This window comes from Wyeomyia smithii, chromosome 2 (genome assembly GCF_029784165.1).
Source record: "Wyeomyia smithii strain HCP4-BCI-WySm-NY-G18 chromosome 2, ASM2978416v1, whole genome shotgun sequence".
NCBI lineage: Eukaryota > Metazoa > Arthropoda > Insecta > Diptera > Culicidae > Wyeomyia > Wyeomyia smithii.
This window is the reverse complement of record NC_073695.1, coordinates 222,740,748-222,765,414: the sequence shown is the minus strand read 5'-3', so window position 1 is coordinate 222,765,414 and position 24,667 is coordinate 222,740,748. Positions and strand designations below refer to the sequence as shown.

The window sequence follows — 24,667 nt, the reverse complement described above, 5'->3', positions numbered from 1 at the left end:
TATGCTTCCCTCCTATCGGAAATTACAATGCGCTGGAGAGGTTTCAACTAAATCTCGACTACTTTGTGATAAGGTCGTATGTCTAAACGTAAACACAACGAGTGAGAGATGATTTCTGCTTGTGAAGTACAAGGGATATAACTCTCACTCGTTTTGTTTACGTTTAGACATACGACCTTATCACAAAGTAGTCGAGAAATTTCCTCGGACCAGCTTTATTATAAGAGGGACTTACTTTTATCAAGAGGTTTTCGTCGAGGTTTTGTAGATTTCAACAAAAAGTGGAGATCCTGGGAATAATGTATAGGCACTCTGATACCGAATGGCCGGATTCTACTGAGATTCAAATCCACTACTTCCCGCTTGTCAAGGCGAACTTTTCAACCTCGCGACTACGAAGCCAAGGTGCATGATAGAGCTCTTCAAAAGGGTAAATTAACCTATTGTGGACCCCTTTTCGCCAGTACTAGAATAACTGGAGAGCAACGAGCTACAAACAGTTGATTTGTAGCGTTTGAAAAGTCGACATGAAGGCCGTACGCCGCTCCTGTTCTGGCGTCATGAAAATGCCTTGTCTGAAAGCTTATAACGGACGTCTGCTTTCATCCGACATGAACAGAATTTTGGGCCCCAGTCAAGGTTTTGATTAAAATCAGGTAGAATGTATGTGAAAATCCTGGCAATAATCTGGCAGTCATTTAATGCTATAACTACACTACAGTGGAGACGACTCTAGCGTACAGCAGAGGCTTGGGACTTTTTGGTAAGATAAGGTTTGTGCTAAAACGGGTCATTTTTCCGTATAAAATTCTAAAGGTATGTTAAATTTTATTAGTCAAAATTGCAAAGTTTTGTGCAAAATTTAAAATGAGACTTTTTTTGAGAGGCAACGCGAAAAAAATCTGACTTATTGTCAAATACAGTGCCGTTTCGATTTCATCACGGTCAAAAAAACACTTTTCGATGAATCTAGCGAGGAAATGATAGAGGTAGTATTTTTTGTTGAACAGCATTGAAATCTAGCAAAAAATACTAATTTTTATTATTTTGATGTTTTTTGACCGTGATAAAATCGAAACAGCACTGTATTGAGGTTGAGACGCAATCAGAAATATCTGGTAATGTCCAGATTCAACAGCGTAAAAAACTGTTGCGATGCTGAGAGCGCATCCGATACGAGAAGAATTTGATTGGTACTTATTACGGGAGTCACTTCACGGTGAAATCAGAGTGAAGTGAATGAAGTCCTTTTACGGGGCTCACGTATGTGAGAAAAATGTCGCAAAGTGACATCTGCCGTGGAATCTGGGTTATTCTGAGTGTCATATGAGTGAAGCGAAAACGGAAAAAGCGACGTTTCGCGTGGATTTATTTCGACGACCATTTTGAACGGTGAAATGATTTCCCGAATATAGGGAAGTTTAAAAAGCGATTGATTTGTGATCTAGCGGTAATATGTATGGGATTTATTTTCCAGTAACAAGGCGAATCTTTTTTTTTTTCTTGAAAAAAAAAATCGGCTCTCTGGGACTTACAAATTTTTGAGCTACGGCCAATGGAACGTAAGGGAGAAATTGACCTTCGAATTTCGTTTAGCGGTAGGGCTCAAAAGTTTCCTCTTGTCGAAAAATGTCCTCTTACAAAATTTCAGCTCAATCGACTTTCCGGGACTCGCTCATTTCACTTGTCCTATTCTCATCTTCACTTCACTGCCAATCTCACTCCACGGAGTTGATTTTTGTCAACTCACTTGAGGTGGAATCGAGAATAGGTCTCAAAAAGTGAAGCGAACGTTAAAGTGAAATATATTTCACCGTGAAGTGACTCCCGTAATAAGCACCATTGTCTTCTTTCCGAGTCGCAACACGACACAACGTGTTATTTCGTTGCGTGTCTAAGGGCTCCTTCGGTCCATCACGAAATAAGGTATATGTTTCGTTTATTCGCATTTCAACGGAAAAATTACTTTGCATCTTGCAAAACTGGGAAAATGACCCAACCTAAAAAAAGGCGAAGCCACTTACAACAAAGATCTAAAATGAACTTCGTTACGCAAACGATATCATGGTTAGAATCTTTTCGAAGCCCAAACCAGATAGGACAAAAAGTGATATTATGATAGAGTGGATACGCGGCCTGATTCTGACACTTTTATGCATTAACTAAATGAAATTTATCATTGCATCAATCAGCCGTTTTCAAAGTTATTACACATATTTGGAAAACTTCAGTGAATGATTTTTATCAAATTGCCACTATGGTCTAGATTCCCTACAGATACGCAGTAGTTTGATGTTCTCCACAACTTGATAATACTGTGCATGAACAGCTATACATACAAAAATAATCCGATTGGAAGAATAGAGTAGTGAGGGGTAAAAGTTCCCACTGGCCTTTACGAAACGAACAAAATAAATAGGCAATATTCTATGAATTAGCAGCGTTATAACGTCAGTTGATCACATACGTAAACACAAAAAATTACTTTTGGATGATGAGAAGTTATGAGGAAAGTTGTGTTTTGAGCTGTTCTGATCTATTTTTTTTTTGGTTTGGCAATTACAATTTACCTATTCGGAAACTACAGAATCCCGAAACAACAGAGCCCAAAAAACTTTGTATAATTGAGGTTTGTAGGGCGATTTTAATTTGCCGAAAATGTTTTGGTGTTTTGAAAATCAAACCAGTTGAAAACCCCATTGTAGGGCGGAAGTACGCACTAAGTTTCTGTATCCGTAACGAAAAAATGTGTTTAAGGTCAAATATCATCCAATATAGATATTTTTGCAACCGGTATGATACCCAGATGATAGTAAAATGGCCCAGACGCCATTTTGAATTCCAAGATCGCCATCTTGAAATTCAAAATTCAATTTCCGGTTTCTAGAAAACAATTTAAACTGGTTGAATATCCCCTAATATGTGTATTTCCGTAAGCGAGATGATGCCTACACTATAAAACGACCCCAGATACAATTGAGGAATGCAAGAGGCGACTTCCGGGTTCTGGAAAACAACAAAACGTTGACAAATATCAGGCTATATGGGTATTTCCAACAGCGAGATGCTGCCCTGAGACCATAAAATGACCCCAGACGCCATATTGGATTCCTAGATGGCGACTTACGGTTTCTCGGAAACAACCTAAAATAGTCGGGGTATACCCCAATCTCCCAAATATTCTGGAGTTGAATTTAAACCAGAAATCGACTTCAGATGCCATTTTCAAATTTAAGATGGCGACTTCGGGTTCGTATAGAGTCGTTTTCAGGTCTCTTTATGATTCCAAAAGTTCTCATATGAGGTGGTATTCGGTTAATTAAGGATATTTTCCGGAAACCGAAGTCACCATTTTGAATTCAAAAGTTTTAAGTTGATTTCTGGTCTTTGCGCATCATCCCGATCCCTGAAATACCCATATTCGGCCATTTGAGGTTGTTTTCCGGAAACCGGAAGTCACCATCTTGAAACTCAAAATGGCATGTGGGATCGTTTTAATGATCCTGGACATCATCCCGATTCCGAAAGTACTCATATGGGGTGGTATTTAGTCAAGTTTTATTGTTTTTCGCAAACTAGAAGTCACCATTTTCAATTCAAAAATATCCTCTGGATCATAAATTCGATTCAGAAAATACCCATACTTGGTGATATGCGACCATTTATAGTTGTTTTTCCAAAAACTGGAAGTCGCAAATTTAAAATCCAAAATGGCGTCTAGGGCCGGTTTTGGGTCACTGGGCATCATCGTGGTTCCGAAAATACCCATATTGTATGATATTTTACCAAACCATAAAAACCGGTATGTGGAAGTAATTTTATAAACTTTGAACCAATAATTATGAAATTCTGTTCAAATAATCATAAAATCCCTCAGTTCAGGAACATGTGTCGGAAAGCTGTCAAATTTACTTCAGGTTAGTTTAGTGTATTCGCTATATGATACAATGGCAGCTTCACGCACAGCTTATGCAAACTTGAACAAAATTTGACAAAAAGATTATAGCAAATTGTCTATCGACCGAGGTAAAGTTTACTTTTTTGCTGATATGATAATATTAAATGACATTCTTGCATTATGAAGAATCGATAGTTCAAACTTCAAACAGCGTATAATTTACTGAAACAGTTCAAAGTTTGATGAATTACCCTAAGACACAATCTAGCATTTCACGCCACAAATCACGATAGCTAGTCGAACCAATTTCACTTGTCACACCAGCGATGGTGACAAGTGTCCAATATAATGTTGCCACCGTGTACATGTTATCTAGCGGATTTCCACATTTATTAAACCTCTGATTTCGGCAAAATTTTGTTTTTTACACAGCTAAACAGACGCTGACAGTCGTTAAAGCACGACTTCCATTTAATTGATAAGCGTAACGTACGGCAAAGAAACCACTATTTGTCTATGGCACGGCGGACATATCCTGATTCATTGAGCGTTTTATTATCAGTTATCGCGAAACAAACTTTATCTATGTAGTTCTTACCGAAAGGTTGATCCAAAACCAAATCGAGCGGTGGCCTTCTCGGCACGGAAATGCTTTTGGGGCAGTTTTCGGAAGAATCGCGCTGGGCACAGACGCTGCACTTTATTTGCTCGAGTTAGGAAGTACACACGTGTGAAAGCTGTTTTTTCTTCTTTTACCTTTTTTTCTTTCAGAAAAAAAGATTAAAAGTGTTTGAACAGGTTCAATTTAAAAGTTTTTCAATCAAGTTCAATTCTCGAGAAAAAGTTGGAAAAATATGCAGTTCGATGTTATTTTACGAAACATTGTGTGAACTAACAGCTAAGTACCAACGGTTAGTAGACAGTTTATCGAACCTTATCTTCAAAACAAAGATAATGAATGAAGATAATGGAGATCGTATTTTTATTTCCGTTAAGGTTAACTCGACCGAACCTTAGCTATTTCTGCGATTTTCGTGATATTAGATATTAAGGTAGGTGTGCCTGAGGATGGTAGCTATCACCGCTCAGGGGGTGGCCAGCTCTAACGTTCTACCGCAAGCGGAAGGAACATCGGATGGGGCAAAATTTTCTCTCCTTTTGTGGAAAAATTTTCTGCTTCACTGGCGAAGTAAACTAGCGACCTTGGTAGAGATTCTCATCCCACCGTTTTTCATGCTGCTCCTAGTCGGACTACGGAGTTTAACCGAAGTACAAACTAACAATTATGAATCGATCTACGAACCGTTAGATATAACCAATTTTACCGGAATAAAGTAAGTTACTGTAACACCGATTGCGAAATATTTTCCCCACTAATCGTCTTCTCGATGATTCATAGGGATAACTTGGCGGTTCCATTTGCACCGATCATTGCCTTCTCGCCTGATACCGATTTTTTGTACGAGTTGATGAAACCGGTAGGTAACCGGACGGAGATGGAAGTGAAAGGTCTACCGAATTGGCAAGAGCTGGAGTACTACCTAATGGCTTCAAATGCCTTCGTCGGGGTACAATTTGATGACCGCTATCGTAAACTTACCACGTTACCCATAGTCCTGAACTACACCCTGCGTTTCCCTGGCGAACTTCGGGCACAATTCGGGATTATGCATACGTGGAGAACGAATTCACGCTTCGCCTCCAGGCCGGACGGTGGTGCACGGTTCTACCGGTACGACGATGGAGGGCCGAGTCCCGGATATTTTCGAGAAGGATTTCTCAGCATACAGCATTTCATTTTTCAAGCGTATTTGGAAATAGTTAGAGATCTACAAGATGAAGTGGTTCCTGATGTTGTTGTGCAACGGTTTCCGTATCCACCGTTTCTGGAGGATAACTTCCCGTCCAGCTTAACAACGTTCTTACCAATATCGGTGATGCTGGCATTCATCTACCCGTGTATCAGTATCGTGAAATCTGTTCTGTTTGAAAAAGAAAAGCAAATCAAAGAAGCAATGAAGATCATGGGACTGAAAAACTGGATTCTATGGAGTTCGTGGTTTGTGAAGTGTTTACTTTTTGTAACAATTTCTGTGTCAATAGTGGTTTTGTTTCTCAAAGTGCCATGGTACAGAACACCAAATGTTTCCGTTCTAACCCACTCGGACTGGGGTGTGATATGGTTGTTCTTCTTCATCTACGGCATCGCCATCATCACGTTCTCGTTTATGTTGAGCACATTTTTCTCCAAAGCGAACTCTGGAGGAGCGGTGGCAGCCGTCATTTGGTTCTTGGCATTTGCACCGTACACAGTGATGGATCAAGACTACAGCCGGTTGACTGCAGCGGATAAGTTGGCAGCATCTCTGCTTCTGAACTCTGGTATAGGGTTCGGCCTTCGACTGATTGCGGTTTATGAAGGTCTTATGGTCGGTATGCAGTGGTCCAGTTTATTTCACGACAGTGAAATAGACAATATAAATCTAGGATCGATAATGCTTATGCTGCTAGCAAACTCCGTTATCTATATGCTGATAGCCCTCTACGTTGAAAAGGTATTTCCGGGTGATTTCGGGCTAGCAGAACCGTGGTACTTTCCGTTCAGTCGGCGATATTGGTGCGGGGACATTCCACCGAAAGGTAGGGTATACTTTGTAAAACATTGTCATGTAGGGTAGATGATCCAGTAATGGAGTGTTTTTTGAAAACGAGAATATCAATATTCATATCGGATATATCAAACCCATTTTTCTCAGGTGTGATAGAAAATATCATAAGCTGTCACGTACAACTACAGTTTGTATATTTTTATAACAAATTTAGTATGAAAAAATGAATAATTGTACACCAATCACATGTTCCAGTTTTGGAGGCAATGTTCCTATAATAGTGGAAACTGTGCCAGTAATGGTGGTAGTTGATTTTTTCATAAGCTGCAGCCAATGAATTACGATTTAGTTGTTTTTATGCTCTAATGTAGCATTCCATACCTCTTCTTCCACCGTGGGCAATCGTCTAGCAGAGCTGTGATAATTATTCGTTTTGAATTAATTGGTGAAAAAGTTGTGACTTCTTTTGCTCCAGATGATGCTTCGCAATGCTAGAAGGATCTTTTCCGGTAGTTTTACCCCACTCTACTTTTGATCTTTGTGTCTGCTCAATTTTGTTCTTCAAATCAAGGGACACTTTACGAGCGCTTGTGAGAATAAAAAAATTCGATTGTTATAATGAAAATATAAAAGAAAAACAAACAGGTCATGTAACAATTGTTTAAATAGTCCAAACCAGAGAAAATCAGCAGTAAATAATCATTGTACTGTATCACATTAGCGCTTGGAAAGCTTTGAAGCTTGCAGAAGCTCAAGTTTATCCTTCTGCATCTCATCAACTTTCTGCTGTTCTCTGTTATATATCCTTGCGTTTCGGCGGTAACTACCACTGGTGTAAGGTGAAATAAAAACTTACCTATAATATCAAAATGTAAGAATAACGGTAACTGGACTGTATTGTGTGAACCAGAGTCAGATTTACACACGAAAGTAGTTCGCGCACCGCATTTTGTTTATATCTGCTGAGTTAAAACCGAACCTCAAATGTTAGCTGTAGCACTACCACTATTACTGGAACAGGAGTACTTAAATTGTGCCTATAGTGGAGTTTCAATTTATTCAGTATTTTGATGATAATTTGTGATTTTTTCGATTGATTATGGTAACAAAAATAGTTAAGAACAGTTCTGCGAAGACTGTTGCCACAGAAATCGTGTTTACATTGATATTTCAAGCTACGAAATTTTACTGTTGCGTTACAAATTTTATAAGAAACTTGCTATTTTTTTCACTCTTGAATGAATTAATAAATACAAAGTGTCTAAATAAGATTTCAAACCAATATAGTTTACCAAATCGTAGACATATTTCCACAGAATCAATAAAAATTATCTGATAATATATTATTATCCCGGAAAATGTCTTAATAACGCTAAATGCTGGTATACCACCATTACTGGTACACCCACTATTACTGGCTCATCTACCCTATTAAATTCAATTAACAACGTGCATAGATTTTGAGGATGCATCGAATATAATCTACGCATTATGTGCTATCACTGCTACGCGTTATCATCCAAACCAATAGCAAATAAGATATTTGGACTTTATCAGATATCCAAGATAGGAAATACTGAGGATGTCTTTTGTTTTTATCGGCGCTTCAATATGTTATGTCGAATTTGTTTTAAAAAGAATTGAAGAAACTGTCATCCAATTGCGCGATCCGTTACTTTTTTGCCTTAGTCGAGGCCGAAATCTGACAGTCTTGCTAGAAAAGCAGATAACACTAAAATTTTTTAAAGAAGATGAGAATAACCGTAATATACAAATACAAATTTCATGCAATTAGAAGAAAGCTAATTTGCATCCCAAACCTCATTCTAGAATCAGCAAACAGCGACCCTCTTCCACCGAATGGCAACATCGAACCGGAACCGAAAGGTCGCGCCGCTCGCATCGAAATAAGAGGACTCCGCAAGGTGTATTCCAACAAAAAGGTAGCCGTCGAGGGTTTAAGTTTCAACATGTTCGAAGGTCAAATAACGGCACTGCTAGGACATAACGGTGCCGGCAAGACCACTACCATGTCAATGCTGACAGGCATGATACGACCATCGTCCGGAACTGCGATCGTGTGGGGCCACGACATCCGGTATGACATGAAAAGGATAAGGAATTCGTTGGGTTACTGCCCGCAGCACAACATCCTGTTCGACAGGTTGACCGTTAAAGAGCATCTGTATTTTTACGGTAGACTAAAAGGATTGTCGAAAATTCAAGTGCAGAGTGAGATAGATAGGTACATAAAATGCTTGGAATTAGTGGACAAAACCGACGTGAGAGCTTCCAGTTTGTCTGGAGGTATGAAGAGGAAGTTGTGCGTGGGTATCGCGTTGTGTGCAGGTTCGAAGGTGGTTCTGTGTGACGAACCCACCTCCGGTATGGATCCGGCAGCTCGGCGTGCGCTGTGGGATTTGTTGATCGCGGAGAAAAGTCGCCGTACCATGATATTGTCTACGCATTTCATGGACGAGGCAGACATGCTCGGAGATCGAATAGCCATAATGGCAGATGGCAAGCTCAGAGCCGTCGGATCGTCATTCTTCCTAAAAAAGAGGTTCGGTGTAGGTTATCGGTTGATTTGTGTTAAGTCGCAAGAATGTGACGTAGGTGAGGTAACGGAACTTCTACGTAAATACATTCCGGGTCTGATAGTTGAGTCTAGCATTGGGACAGAACTATCGTATCTGTTGGAGGAAGAAAATTCCACGCACTTCCAACCAATGCTGGAAGACTTGGAAAGCAATGTAAAACGTCTAAACATCTTAGACTTTGGAATATCTCTCACAACACTGGAGGAAGTTTTTATGAAAGTCGGATCCGACTCGGTAACCCTCAGTGACGCTGAAAGTGTAAGTAGCATTGCTACCGCCTCTACCGATCTCGAGTCGAACTCAAGTATTCAAGACTACAACCTCCTCGAAGGATTTCAACTATTTGTTTGTCAAATGAAGGCGCTGTTTTTGAAAAAAGTGTATCAAACATATCGGAATTGGTTCCTGTTTATCATTCAAATCGTAATTCCCATGCTCTTCGTCGCAGTAACAATCGCCGTTGTACGTGCCTGGGTCGGCTCCAGAGATATGCCCTCACGGTTGTTGTCCATTATGAGCCATAATCCATCGGTAACTGTCGTTCAAACAGATCCCGACGGTGGAAGTGAACTGTCACAAAAGTAAGTTTTACCTACTCGGAAGTTCTTAAAAGTTTTAATGCTACATTCTCGGTTATATTTGCAGCATTCTTAGCAGCTTCTTGTACCACTTCGAATTCACGCAAGGTCTGATTGTCGACCTGGTGTACGATTACATTGTCAGAGTCTTCCTGAACCACGCTGAGCGCGACCTAATCGAGGTCAACAGACACTTTGTCATTGGTGCTACCATCCTTGATGAAAATTGTACCGCTTGGTTCAACAATGAAGCCCTGCACTCTCCGGCGATCTCACTGAGTGTCATGCACAATGCGCTGTTGCGCACTTTCACCCAAGCGAATATCTTCCGCATAGACGTAACGAACCATCCGCTTCCCTACACTGACGAAACCAGGGTGAGTAATATGTGCAGACACAGCTGTACTAATATTTTGAATCGAGTTTGATAGATAAAAGAATAATTTGAGTCAAGAGGGACTGTAAAACTGATGATTGCGTAAGACTGCTAAAAAACCTTCCACAGAAAGCAACTGCTAGGAATTTTTGTTCGAAAGATCAATAGTTCATATTATCGACACTCATTATCACATTGTCGACACATTTGTAAATCTACGATCGTGGTTCCTCTGGGTATTTTGCAGGTTAGGGTTGGAGTGTAGGGTAGAGTGTTGGCAAACTGTCCATAACTATAATATTCATCGCTAGCGACCTAGAACATCTATAATGTAGATTTTACAGATCCTTTTAGTTTTAGCTTCTTGTCCGTTACACAATTTTCAACAATTTTGAATGAATGCAGCAAAATTTTTATTTTTTAATATTTTGAATGTTGAACCCTGTGTATTTATTCTTCCATTTTATTCTCAATGGCTTAATATCTAACTCAATGTTCTAACGCCCTGATGACTTCAACCAACCCCTTTTTCAAAACAAACGTTAATTCTCAAATACGTTTTTCTGGAAACAAGAAATTTTGTAAAATCTAGAAAATCTATAACGAGCGTCTTAGCAGAGTGATTGAGATCAATCAAAGAAATAGTTATCGGTTTCCGTTATACTCTACTAAATTTTTTGGAAATAAATATTGAAATTCAGTCCGCAAATATATATTTCGACTGTGACGTACAGTCTTCCTCAGTGCTTATGTGGACTGGTAAAGAGCAAAGCGTAAATCCTGTTCTTTTATTTGTAGTATGTAAAATTGAAAATTTAGCACCCTTAATTGGAGTTAGGTAGGGAATTATGCGGTCGATTGTTTACCGTACCATGTCTGGGGTTTTTGGGAAGCAGATTGAATAGCCATGAGGGGTGATTACCTGCGTCTTTATTGAGAAGCGTGCATGAGTGTTGTTTATAAATTTCTAAACTTTCAGCTACGTCTAATTTCCATAAATTATTAACGGGGCCGAGGAGGTGAATGTTATTCGAAGTTAGTGGATGTTTCTCGTTAAAAATATGTTCAGCCACTTTTGATTTGAAATGGTGTGGTGGGGCATTTGTTGAAACTTTACTTGCTTTGGTCACTTCTGCGAAATGTTCTTTGAAACGTATCCCTAGGTTACGTTTAGTTTGTCCAATGTAAACCATGTCACAGTGACTGCATGCAATTTTATAAATTCCAGCTTTGTTCAGGGTATCAATAGGGTCTTTGGTAGACCCTAATTTTGTTTTGAGTTGGGTATTTCTACTAGTGTAGACAATATCCATCCCAAATTTTCTAAATTTTGAACGAAGTGGGCGTGTCAAGTTAACGTCATATTCAACGGCTACCCTTTTCAGATCTTCTGTTATTGGGGTGAGTGTTGTAAAAGATTTCCGAATTTGAGCACGCTTCTTTTTATGGACAATGGCTTGAATGATACTTTCATTGTAGCCATTAAGTTTAGCAATTTCGAAAATATATTCCAGTTCCTTTTGCTTGGCTACTTCACTTAGAGGTAAAGTTTCCATGCGGTGGATCATATGATGGAAGAATGCCATTTTATGCTGGAAGGGATGGTTTGAAGTGTTAGGTATTACCCGTTTTGTATTCGTGGGTTTCCGATAAATTTCAAATTCCAAGTCCGTAGACTTTCTGACAACAACGACGTCCAAGAAAGGGAGTCTGTTGTTAAGTTCTTTTTCAATTGTGAAGTTTATATTTTTATGGGTATTATCAAGGGATATGAAAAAAGTTCCAAGATCCGCCCTTTTCAAAATACAAAAAATTTCATCCACATACCTCCACCATCGAATCGGTAAGATGTTCCTCTTCTCTAATGTACTTTCTATATTTGCCATGAAGAGCTCACATAGAAAGGGAGAAAGAGGATTCCCCATTGGTGCCCCTTTAGTCTGTTTGTAAAATTTACCACGAAATGTGAAGTAGTTTTCTTTTATGTAAAGGCGTGAAAGTTTCAACAAACTGTCAACTTTCTTTTTCCAAGTATTATCAAAATATTGGGAAAGAAGCCAGTCCTCTAAAAGGTTTAAGGTTTCATTCACTGGAACGCTAGGAAATAAGGCCGTAACGTCAAATGAAACCATTATCTCATCAGATTGGATGTTACCCGAGGATCCTAAATTTTCAACGAAATCTCCGGTGCTCTTTACTGATCGACTTGGAAATTTATGGGGCATGGCTTGAAATTCTTTTACCAGCCATTTAGCCAATTTTTCTGTGGGAGCCCCTACCGCTGAGATAATTCTCAACTGCGACTCAATCCTCTTGCTGATATGGTAAAACGTGTAGAAAATACAATAAAAGAATGCAAACCCGTTTGGGGTAGTGCGTTACAAAATCTTCGTGTTTCAAATCCAGTTCTTCCAAGAATAAAGGGTCTCCCCAAAATTCACAAACCTGGAAATGAAATGAGAGAAATTATCTCAGCGGTAGGGGCTCCCACAGACAAATTGGCTAAATGGCTGGTAAAAGAATTTCAAGCCATGCCCCATAAATTTCCAAGTCGATCAGTAAAGAGCACCGGAGATTTCGTTGAAAATTTAAGATCCTCGGGTAACATCCAATCTGATGAGATAATGGTTTCATTTGACGTTACGGCCTTATTTCCTAGCGTTTCAGTGAATGAAACCTTAAACCTTTTAGAGGACTGGCTTCTTTCCCAATATTTTGATAATACTTGGAAAAAGAAAGTTGACAGTTTGTTGAAACTTTCACGCCTTTGCATGAAAGAAAACTACTTCACATTTCGTGGTAAATTTTACAAACAGACTAAAGGGGCACCAATGGGGAATCCTCTTTCTCCCTTTCTATGTGAGCTCTTCATGGCAAATATAGAAAGTACATTAGAGAAGAGGAACATCTTACCGATTCGATGGTGGAGGTATGTGGATGATATTTTTTGTATTTTGAAAAGGGCGGATCTTGAAACTTTTTTCATATCCCTTAATAATACCCATAAAAATATAAACTTCACAATTGAAGAAGAACTTAACAACAGACTCCCTTTCTTGGACGTCGTTGTTGTCAGAAAGTCTACGGACTTGGAATTTGAAATTTATCGGAAACCCACGAATACAAAACGGGTAATACCTAACACTTCAAACCATCCCTTCCAGCATAAAATGGCATCCTTTCATCATATGATCCACCGCATGGAAACTTTACCTCTAAGTGAAGTAGCCAAGCAAAAGGAACTGGGATATATTTTCGAAATTGCTAAACTTAATGGCTACAATGAAAGTATCATTCAAGCCATTGTCCATAAAAAGAAGCGTGCTCAAATTCGGAAATCTTTTACAACACTCACCCCAATAACAGAAGATCTGAAAAGGGTAGCCGTTGAATATGACGTTAACTTGACACGCCCACTTCGTTCAAAATTTAGAAAATTTGGGATGGATATTGTCTACACTAGTAGAAATACCCAACTCAAAACAAAATTAGGGTCTACCAAAGACCCTATTGATACCCTGAACAAAGCTGGAATTTATAAAATTGCATGCAGTCACTGTGACATGGTTTACATTGGACAAACTAAACGTAACCTAGGGATACGTTTCAAAGAACATTTCGCAGAAGTGACCAAAGCAAGTAAAGTTTCAACAAATGCCCCACCACACCATTTCAAATCAAAAGTGGCTGAACATATTTTTAACGAGAAACATCCACTAACTTCGGATAACATTCACCTCCTCCGCCCCGTTAATAATTTATGGAAATTAGACGTAGCTGAAAGTTTAGAAATTTATAAACAACACTCATGCACGCTTCTCAATAAAGACGCAGGTAATCACCCCTCATGGCTATTCAATCTGCTTCCCAAAAACCCCAGACATGGTACGGTAAACAATCGACCGCATAATTCCCTACCTAACTCCAATTAAGGGTGCTAAATTTTCATTTTTACCTACTACAAATAAAAAAACAGGATTTACGCTTTGCTCTTTACCAGTCCACATAAGCACTGAGGAAGACTGTACGTCACAGTCGAAATATATATTTGCGGACTGAATTTCAATATTTATTTCCAAAGAATTTAGTAGAGTATAACGGAAACCGATAACTATTTCTTTGATTGAAGAAATTTTGTGTTTTACCAGTGTTCCACGAAACCAACGTTATCATAATAATTTAATTTCAAAGTACTCTGATGAAAGATAAACTCAGACGGTTTACATTTTCCATCGAACATCTTTTGTCAAGAGACTTTCAAAAACTTTCAAAAACCCTAACCGATCAAAATGAGATGGTAGGAATTAAACTTGCCAAAATTATAACAAAACATGCAACGTATTATTTGTTTGGCATTTCGTCGTTCGCAAACTCCGAGCACTCGCAGGTCCTCTTCGAGAATTGTCCACATTGAATGCCCGACAACTGGACTTATGAGCGTTTTATACAGGCTAAAATTCGTACGGAGACTTAGTCAGTTAGATCGCAATTCCTTGTGGAGCTGATATCATTGTCTTCAGTTACCAGTGAACCAAGATAGACAAATTCATCGACTATTTCGAACTCATCGCGTTGGTTGATCGTGACGTCGTTGTCGGTCGGCTTTGGTTTCACCGGCTAGCATAACTTGGTTTTAGACGTATTTACCTGCAACCCAATCCTCGTTGCTTACCGTTTTAGTCTGGCGTACTGTTCTGCCGCCGCCGCAGTTGTTTTGCTGACAATGTCCATGTCATCATCAAACGAATTGACTGGATTTGTTGAATGTCGCGTATTGATGTCCGCTCGATTCATTGTACCCTGTAGTGCAATGTTGAATGGCAGGCAGGAGACAATTACCCTGTCGAAGCCCCCTGCGGTATTCAAATGGATCCGACAATCCACACACAGCACTGCGTCCCACCCATCGTAGCCTTTATCAGTCTCTCATCTCCCCCGAAAAACTGTTTTTGTCCATGACCTTCTCTTTTCGGTCGATAGTATCATAAGCGGCTTTGGACTCGATGAATAGGTGGGATGCGAGGGGGTTCTGTATTCACGGCATTTCTGGTGGATCTGCCGTATGGTAAAGACTTGGTCCGTCGTAGACCGTCCTTCCACGAAGCCGGCCTGATAACTTTCCACAAATCTGTTGGTAGACGGCATTTAAGACGATGATCGCACGATAGTTTCCACAGTCCAACTTGTCGCCTTTCTTACAGATAGGGCAGATAACCACATCCTTCCACTCCTCCGGACCTGTTCTGTATTCCACATTCTTGTAATTACCCAGTGCAAACAAGTAGCCAGCTTTTCCGGGCCCATCCTTTTGAGTTTTGCTCTGAGGCCATTATTCCCAGTCGATTTATTGTTTCTCAGCTACCTGATGACATCCTTAACTTCGCCTATAGTTAGGGCTGGCACGTCTTCTACATTTGTCGCACCCACGGGATCGCTTTCTCTGCCTGGGCGCCATTTAGGTGCTCGTCTAAGTGCTTCCTCCACCTTTCAGTCACCTCACGATCGTCCGTCAGAATACTTCCACATCCCGGCACATTTTGGCTCGCGGTACAAAGCCTCGGCGAGATGCCTTGAGTTTCTGGTAGAACATTCGCGTTTCCTAGTCTTTGAGAAAAGCTCAGGTAGAGAAAGTATCGAAGATTACAAATCTTTTTAGAATCAGTGATGTCTTTGGCAAAGTTGTAGAGCCTCTCTTAGGCAAAGTTGTTTTGTCCTACCAACAAAAACATACACTAAAAAGTTGAAGAGGATGTTTATGAGACATAACCGCAAGATTAACAGTCTGTCTTCTATTAAAATATTTTTTAAAATAGGTTTGGGATTATATTCGATTAGGGTTACACGGTTACAAAAAAGAAATTTGAAAGAAGATTATCACTAAAGACCCTTTTAAAAATTTCTTTTTGGTTTATTGATTGGTTACTTCGAAGAGAAGCGTTGATTTTAGATTGCCATCCTCAGAGAAACACTACCATGTACGAAATTATCTTCTATTGCTCTTCAACTGCTCTCACACTGGTGAGCAAAGCAACGCATTTGCTTGAAGAGAGCAGCGAATCGTGCGTATCTGAGGAGCTTGCAAAAAACACCGCGGTGGAATCTGAAACATCTCTCCAGGGAGATAATAAACTGGTGTGAGCTATCTCATACGAAAGGTCATCACGCTCAATAACTACACAACAGAGTATCGGCAGTGCTGCTAGTGTGTGTCTTTAAAGCATTATCAAATGAAGAGACTTACTTCTGTGTATTCTACCTACTTCTTCTATTCATCTTCTATTCTACCGTACTTCTGTGTATTCTACCTAAAGTGGTTCACCACTCTTGTTTCGCTCAGCTGTGGTGTAGGCAGCAAGTGTGTTAGTTTTTTGCGAGCAGCAGAAACACAATACAAAAAAAAAGAAAAGCGCTGCGCACTCTAGGATTTCAGACAAAAATCGAAAAATTATATTCCTATAAAAGTGATTGATTAGGCTTTCAGAAAAAGTGTGGCTATGTGGTTTTATGGGTGGTAAAATGAAGATGAAGCGTTACAGAAAGAAGAAATGAGATAAAAAAACTTTGTTGGGTGGCATCTTTTTACTTCCAGGAACTCGCGCTGGTTCCTTGTTAATTTTCAAAGTTTAGGTATCTACTAAAAAATTCTAAAGAGTTTTGTTGCGGCCACCTACGACCAAAAAATTTGGAACATTTTCAAAATTTTCGTCAAAAATCCCGCATTGCAGTTAAAGTTTCGGTTCTTTTTCAATTTTTAATGTACTTTGGCGGGTAGTCAAATGACTGAGCACGATGCTGAGCTATGCCATGTAAAATACTCAAAAATAACCCTGTATAGCTAAAATAGGAATCGAATAGAATTGCAGAAAGTGCAAAAAAGTGTTTTTTTATTTTAAAAATGTCGTTTTTTCATAAATCACGTTTGAACTGTTATACAAAGATACTATTAATAACATTATCTTTCATTTTAGGGTTGAGTACCTTGAGGTTTGCAACATCGATTTTCTTAACACTCCAACATATTTTACCATATCTCTGGAACGCCTTGATCGATATTTATCGAACTTGACATACAGGTCAGACTCGATTATCCGGAGTTTTGAAAAACATTTCGCTCCGGATAATCGAACCTTCCGGATAATCGAGCCATATTTTTTTTGTTTAAATTTTTAATATCTAACATCTAGAACAGTGAGTTTTCTATTATAATAAATTATGTACAAGGCATGTGCCTTGTACATAATTTATTATAGATTGTCTTTAGACTGTTTGTCGGCGTTTGTTATACATATATACGTAAAAATAAATTATGTTATATTGATTATCTCGAAGTAAAAACAAACACTCATGTTTTTTTTTTCATTTCTTGAGCGACCTCTAACGACCTAGACGCTCGATATGGACTACTTTGCGGATTTCAAGTCGTTATTAATTTCGCTTGATGAGTTTTGGTTCAATAATCTGAGAGTATCCGGAACAGAACCGAGACAGGCCTGCTTGTGGTTCTAAGTACTGCAATAATCATGGCCATTATATTACAGGAATATGTTCCTACTATAATTCCGAAACCGGTTAACCAATAGCGGTTGTCCTTACTGCAAACAAAAAACCATAATACCTTGATTTTGGAGGTCATTGAGTGAGGTTGAAGGAACGACGAGAAAGCTGCCAAAAACGAACTGCCTAAGCGGAACGGGGCTTTTACCGCTACAATTATGATCTACCCCGAACTTCCCAATGACCCGGAAGACAAAAGTACGTTATAGAAATACAGAAACAAAAAATACTCCGGATAATCGAACCATTTTCTCCGGATAATCGAGCCCCGGTTAATCGAGCCCCCGGATAATCGAGTCTCCGGATAATCGAGTCCGAGTTTCTTACACATTATAGATAATCGAAAAGCGTATGAGAAATGGAAGGGCAGCCACCGGAAGGGAGATAGGGGTTGAATTCAAAGTCCATGTATAATTTTCTTTTTATCACAAGAAGAAGAGATGAAAATATTTTTGTCCGCTTGCCTCTGGGTCATTCCATACGAAGTGTACATGCCAGTTGGACACGACCATCACAGATGCTGCTCAAAGTTGGGGAAATTTTCCATTTACTGTCTTTTTGGAAAAATCCCAATTTTGGTGTCGATTGGACTACCCCCCCCCCCCCCCCGCTCTGTAGGACCCCCCTCTTTATTTCAAAGTCTCGCAATTTTTGTCAAAAAAAATCTCTTTTTTCTTTTTCTTGCATTTCCTAGACGTAAGATGTCCGAAAAATACTGATGATTTTTGAAGAAAACAAACCAAGCAATCCAGAAAAAATATAAGTTTTGACTGGAAGTGTTGCCAGACAAGTTATGCAGTCATTTTCATTTTAAATTTGATAATTTCATCATGTTCCTTGGAAAATTTTACGTAAGACGTCAATCCAGAAAAAATATAAGTTTTGACTGGAAGTGTTGCCAGACAAGTTATGCAGTCATTTTTATTTTAAATTTGATAATTTCATCATGTTCCTTGGAAAATTTTACGTAAGACGTCAATCCAGAAAAAATATAAGTTTTGACTGGAAGTGTTGCCAGACAAGTTATGCAGTCATTTTTATTTTAAATTTGATAATTTCATCATGTTCCTTGGAAAATTTTACGTAAGAAGCAACTATCATCCCGATGTAATGTAAGCCAATTTCGAGATATAACATTTTTACGAAAATAGTTGTAAATTTCGTAATTATTTTATTTTATAATTTATAGACGTTAGACACCCGAAAAATAGTGACAGGTGAATTTAAAGAAAAATAAACCAAGGAATCCATAAAAAATATTGTTTTCGACCGGAAGTGTTGCCAGATAGATTATTTTTGTTTTTTAAAATTGAATTTGCATTTTGCGGCCAATGCAGCTAATTTATTTTTAATTTAAAGGTTCCAACGAATTTCTCGGAAAATTTTACATACGAAGCACTTACCACCCCGTGGTAATATGAGCCAATCTCGAGATATAACCTTTTTACGAAAAATTAATTATGAAATTCAAAACTATCTTTGTAAAAATGATATATCTCGAGATTGGCTCATAATACCACGGGGTGATAAGTGTTTCTTACGTAAAATTTTCCAAGAAATACGCTGAAACCAGCAAATTTAAAATAAAATTAGCTGCATTTGCCGAAAAATGCAAATTTAGTTTTAAAATCCAAAGATAATCCATCTGGCAACACTTCTGGTCAAAAATAATATTGTTTCTGGATTCCTTGGTTTATTTTCTTCAAAATTCACCTGTCACTTGTTTCCGGGTGTCTTACGTCTATAAATTGTAAAAAAATAATAACAAAGTTTACAACGTCTTCCTTAAAAATGTTATATCTCGAGATTGGCTCATATAACCACGGGATGATAGTTGTTTCTTATGTGAAATTTTCCAAGAAGCACGATGAAATTATCAAATTTAAAATAAAACTGGCTGCATTTGCCGAAAAATGAAAATTTAGTTTTCAAACACAAAAATAAATAATCTGGCAACACTTCCGGTAAGAACTTATATTTTTTCTGGATTTTTTGGTTTATTTTCTCCATCTATCAGTATTTTTCGGACATCTTACGTCTATTAATTGTAAGAAAAAGAAAAAAGAGATTTTGAACAAAAAATGCGTGACTTTGCAATAAACAGGGGGGTCTCACAGAGCGGGGGTATTCCAATCGACACCAAAATTGGGATTTTTCCAAAGTGACAGTAGATGAATGATTCTCCCAACTTTGAGCAAAATCTGTGATGGCCGTGTCCAAGTTTGTGCTTTTTCGTGGTCACTTCGTATGAAATGACCCTTATATAAAATTGTCCCATAATGCTGCGCCAAAATTAGCTGTTGCTTTGCCGCCTGCGGGTCGAGCCAGTTTCCAGTAGAAGTTAACCGTCCTCCTGCTGCAGTAATCGGTTATACAATATGAGTTTCTGCATGCTAACTTTTATACGAGACTACTGAGAGTTAAACTTCCGGTATGCGTACCTTTGTTAACTAGAGCGAGTAAAACAACAACAGCAACAATAAATCGGTTTTAAAATGTATTCACTTTATCGTCGGTTGTGCTGATCAAGAAGGCCTTGTTTCAGTTCTGATTATTCGAATCATGCGTTCAATAGAGCTCTGCAGTTTGTTTTTTTCAATAGTACAAATAGTTAGCATCACAAAATCGCAATTTTCCGCATTTTGGTATACGCATAGCTAATTTCATCGATTGCTAATTTCAATAGATTGCTGTAAGAATCAAGGAATTCCGTTGGAAACTGACTGAGTTCTAAGGGGTTATATACCTTTTTAGTTTTCAAAAAACCAAAAAAAATATTGCATTATCTTTAAGTACAACTTCTTGAGAACATTTTCACAAATTTCCACAAAGATCTGAGCAATAGGGAGAAAGTTGGCGCGATTTGAAGCGTGCCTCGTAACGGTCGCATAAGCTTAACTTGAAACTTTGTACGCGTTCATCTCGCAATGGTTTTTCTGAAAAAATGACTCCAACTTGAACATCGCAAAGAAAAGTTTTGGAAGGACAACTGTCCGATCTAAAAAACGTCATTTATATCGGACAGTTGTCCTTCCAAAACTTGCCATCTCCCTATTGCTAAGATCTTTGTGGATATTTGTGGAAATGTTCTCAAGAAGTTGTATTTAAAGATAATGCAATATTTTTTTTTTGATTTTTTTTTATCCGAAAGCGTAAACTATAATCTAAATTCTGACTCATAGAAGTTTTATTTATGCATTTCGACAACTTTTACATTGTTAAGAAAAACTATAACAAAATTAGATCTGTGCATCATTTCCAGTACATTCCTTTATCCATTTTTTTGTAGGATCTATAGCCAAAATAGAATCATAAATATTTTTTTTTGGAATTCACTATTGTTTTAATTTAGTTGGCATATCTAGCAACGACATTTTTTTAATTAACAAACAATTGAGTCACACTATACTTATCCTTATATTTTTAAACACAGTATAACTGGAGAAAAAAATCATGCTTTACATGATGAAAATCATAAAATGTAATTTTATCAAACAACTGAACAGTTTCGGTCACAGATTTCTCATAAATATAAAATTAGAATATTAGAACGTAAAAAACACTAGAGAAATTTACAATACATTTATACACATAAACACCTTATTTCAGGTATTATCAAGTACCGGGGAATGGGGTTAAATTGGTAATCGGAAAACTCGTGATAAAAAATACTCTTTAACTCTTTTTTTAGACATGTTAAATTATAACGGGTCGTGACCCCAATTCAGGGATTTTTACAGTTTCCTATTTATTTTCTATGCTATGGTATATCTTATAAATATAAGATATATTGCTCAACCCCCAAAACCCTCACAAGTTCGCGAGGCTTCATATCTTCAAAATGATAACACCTCCATTTCTCTTTGAATTGTTTTCACAGCTCCAAATGAGTCGAGCGCACAACAATCTTGGTTTTCAGTTAGCATACAACACCGGCTTCGGAATGTCATTCGTGTCGGGATTTTACGTAATATTCTACATCCGCGAGCGTGTCACCAAAGCCAAACTGCTCCAGATGGTCTGCGGAGTGAACCGTTTCTTCTACTGGTTGACCGGCTTCCTGTGGGATTACTTCACCTACACGATCGTGTGTCTGTTCATCATTGCCACTATCGCCGTGTTCCAGGAGCCGGGATTCAGCACCGGAGCGGAGCTGTTTCGAATGTATTCCATATTTCTGTTTATTGGTCTCCCGGCACTTCCGCTGGCCTACATCACGACACTGTACTATTCCGTGCCACCAGCAGCTTTCATACGTGTTAGTGTCGCGTTTATCGTTACAGGAACGGCGCTGTTTATTTTCGTATTTCTCCTGGGGACCGACATGTTTGAGCTAGTTGACCTTTCGGAAACTCTTTCGTCGGTATTTCTAATATTCCCACACTTTGCACTGTGCGACGCCATCGTCAGCTTAAGCCGGATGTCGGTTACGATTAACATGTGCGAATCGGAGCGACCACCGGGTGTAACTCCGTTACCAATCTGCAACGAAGATCTGCATTACTTTCAATGGGATCGGCCCGGAATCGGAAGGCATCTCTACTACAGTTTGGTTATGACGGTGGTTTATTTTGGTCTGCTATTTTTGCTGGATTTCAAGGTTTTAAAAGTTCTGGTACAAAAAGCTCGTGAATGGTACTACCGGGGGCAGCATAAGCTGCAAACTAACTGCAATGAGATCGACTCCGATGTTCAAGCAGAGAAACAACGGGTCGAAAGAATGACGGAAACCGAAAGAAGCGAAACAAATCTGGTAGCCCACCAGATGACCAAATATTATAACCGCTTCCTGGCGGTCAACCAACTGAGCGTTGGTATCAAAAGGTTAGTGCACAAAGAACAATTATATTTTTAAGAGGTTGCAATAATGTGTGAAAGTATCTTATTTTTGATCGCTCCTCTTTGCAGCTACGAATGCTTCGGCCTGCTCGGTGCAAACGGAGCAGGAAAGACCACCACGTTCAAGATGCTATCGGGCGACGAAACGATTTCCTTTGGTAACGCTTGGATCAAGGGTAACAGCCTGAAGAGCCACCTGAAAAAGGTCCACAAACACATCGGCTACTGTCCGCAGTTTGATGCACTGATAGATGACCTCACGGGACGCGAAACGTTAAAGCTGTTCTCGTTGTTGCGGGGGGTGCCGGGAGATAAAATCCCTGAGATAAGCAACTTTCTGGCAAGAGAGTTCGGCTTCGCGAGACACCTGGACAAGCAGGTGAAAGCCTACAGTGGGGGCAACAAGCGAAAGTTGAGCACGGCATTGGCCCTGTTAGGAAATCCGTCGGTGGTGTACTTGGATGAGCCCACCTCGGGCATGGATCCCGGGGCGAAGCGGAATCTGTGGAACGGGGTTTGCCGCGTTCGAGACAGTGGGAAAACAATCGTGCTAACTTCGCACAGTATGGAAGAATGCGAGGCACTGTGCACGCGGTTGGCCATTATGGTGAACGGGGAGTTCAAGTGCATCGGGTCGACTCAGCATTTGAAAAACAAGTTTTCACAAGGCTTCGTACTGATTATCAAAGCAGCAAAGGTTGATTCTAACGAAAAAGTCCGAGAAGCGGAAGAATCGGTTGCTCCGGACCTGCAGAGAATAAAAGATTTCATCAGCACTCAGTTTCCGGACTCGGAATTAAAGTGAGTAAAACATGTTCATGATTCACTTTTTTTAAATAATTGTTTCTTAAACAGGGAAGAATACCAGGACCTGCTGACATACTACATTCGGTCACAACATTTGAAATGGTCGCAAATATTTGGCATAATGGAAGGCTGCAAACGTACCCTCAATGTGGAGGATTACTCCATTGGCCAAACTAGTCTCGAACAAGTGTTTCTCTCATTCACCAAATTCCAGCGTGAGGTTTGAATAACTCGAATACTGTACGCAATAGCACTAGAATAGGATTTATAGTATTTATTTTATAAAAAAACTAGTATTTAATCATTAAGGTAATTAGAATAGGAAAATTATACTATTTGGACTTTAAAGCAATCGAATAAATTTGAAACTGTCAATTTTTTCAAATTAATATAGATTTCCCGGGTCAATAACTAAAGTTTATTTGTTTTTTGTAATTTTACACACTTTTCCACTTTACTTTGGTATTTGAATTCAAACTCTAGAATCAATTCATCTGTAAGACTATTTGTGTTCTAAAAATTTGCTCGTGCACGTACTTTTATTTTCTTTATTAGAGAGGCTTTCAGCCTTTGGCTGGTTCACCTCTAACTCACCACGTACTATAATAATTCATAATTTATCAATACATAGTACGAAGAAGAATTTGAACAAGCAAAAGGGGCCGCGGAACCAAAAAGGTTGGGAACCACTGTTCTAGATTCTTTTGAAGCAATCAAATATTTTTTGATTTTTCAGCGATTTCAGGTTTGATCTGAAATTGTTACCTTTTCTGGCCTTTCCCATTTTTTTGTGCTTTCAGCAATCATAAGTTCGATTGGATAAATAAACATATTAGGTATATGATTATATAAATTTAAATTAAAACTTATAAAAAGGCATAACTGGAGTCGAAGTTTTTTATTATTTTGAGTTAAGTTAAGTCCCAAACTGTTCGACTAGATGCGATTAAAAGTGCAATTAGACTTTGTCGCAAGATCTTTTTGAAGGAGACCTAAATGGTCACCAACGCATTCCTCTAATAAATCCCCTAATACTAAAAAATGAATATTTGATGGGAAAAAGTATGACTACAACCATTTATTTGATGTTTTCGAACCAAGTCGTAATGAATGGGAATGTGGAAGACCCTACACTCGAGATGGCTATATATTTTTTTTTGCATTTTTTCTGATAGTCAAGCAGCCTCGAATGGTTCGAAATCTGTTACTTGCACTTCCAAATTAATTTAGGAATGTATTAAAATGCTTCAGCAACTAGCTACACGCAACAAGATAAACCTTTACTGGGTTTCTGGACACTGTGGCATCGAAGGAAATGAAAAAGCGGATGAACTAGCAAGAGCTGGATCAGTCACCACACTTATCGGTCCTGAACCATTGTGTGGGGTTTCCTTTATTGAACTAAA

At 38.7% G+C, this 24,667-nt stretch overlaps 1 protein-coding gene across 2 annotated transcripts; it reads left to right on the top strand.

Moving 5' to 3' along the window:
• Positions 1–4,572: 4,572 nt before the first annotated feature.
• LOC129721051 (phospholipid-transporting ATPase ABCA1-like) lies at positions 4,573–23,636 on the top strand. 2 transcript variants are annotated; one of them, XM_055673151.1, is made up of 9 exons: positions 4,573–4,618; positions 4,711–4,809; positions 4,895–5,232; positions 5,298–6,538; positions 8,338–9,688; positions 9,753–10,062; positions 21,496–22,439; positions 22,524–23,255; positions 23,310–23,636. In XM_055673151.1, exons 3-9 carry the CDS (start codon positions 4,967–4,969, stop codon positions 23,485–23,487), a joined length of 5,022 nt encoding a protein of 1,673 aa, XP_055529126.1. In that variant the 5' UTR covers positions 4,573–4,618; positions 4,711–4,809; positions 4,895–4,966; the 3' UTR covers positions 23,488–23,636. The 2 variants fall into 2 exon arrangements, with proteins under 2 accessions (XP_055529126.1, XP_055529127.1); XM_055673152.1 differs by having other exon boundaries at positions 4,573–4,626; positions 4,724–4,809.
• The last annotated feature ends 1,031 nt before the right edge of the window (positions 23,637–24,667 follow it).

What these genes read in the sequence shown, in the direction of transcription:
- LOC129721051 (XM_055673151.1), top strand. Translation starts at nt 4,967, where the DNA reads ATGGTAGCTATCACCGCTCAGGGGGTGGCCAGCTCTAACGTTCTACCG. An exon ending in GGAAGTGAACTGTCACAAAA is followed by an intron (nt 9,689 to 9,752) that starts GTAAGTTTTACC and finishes TTATATTTGCAG; the next exon opens with CATTCTTAGCAGCTTCTTGT. An exon ending in CTGAGCGTTGGTATCAAAAG is followed by an intron (nt 22,440 to 22,523) that starts GTTAGTGCACAA and finishes TCCTCTTTGCAG; the next exon opens with CTACGAATGCTTCGGCCTGC.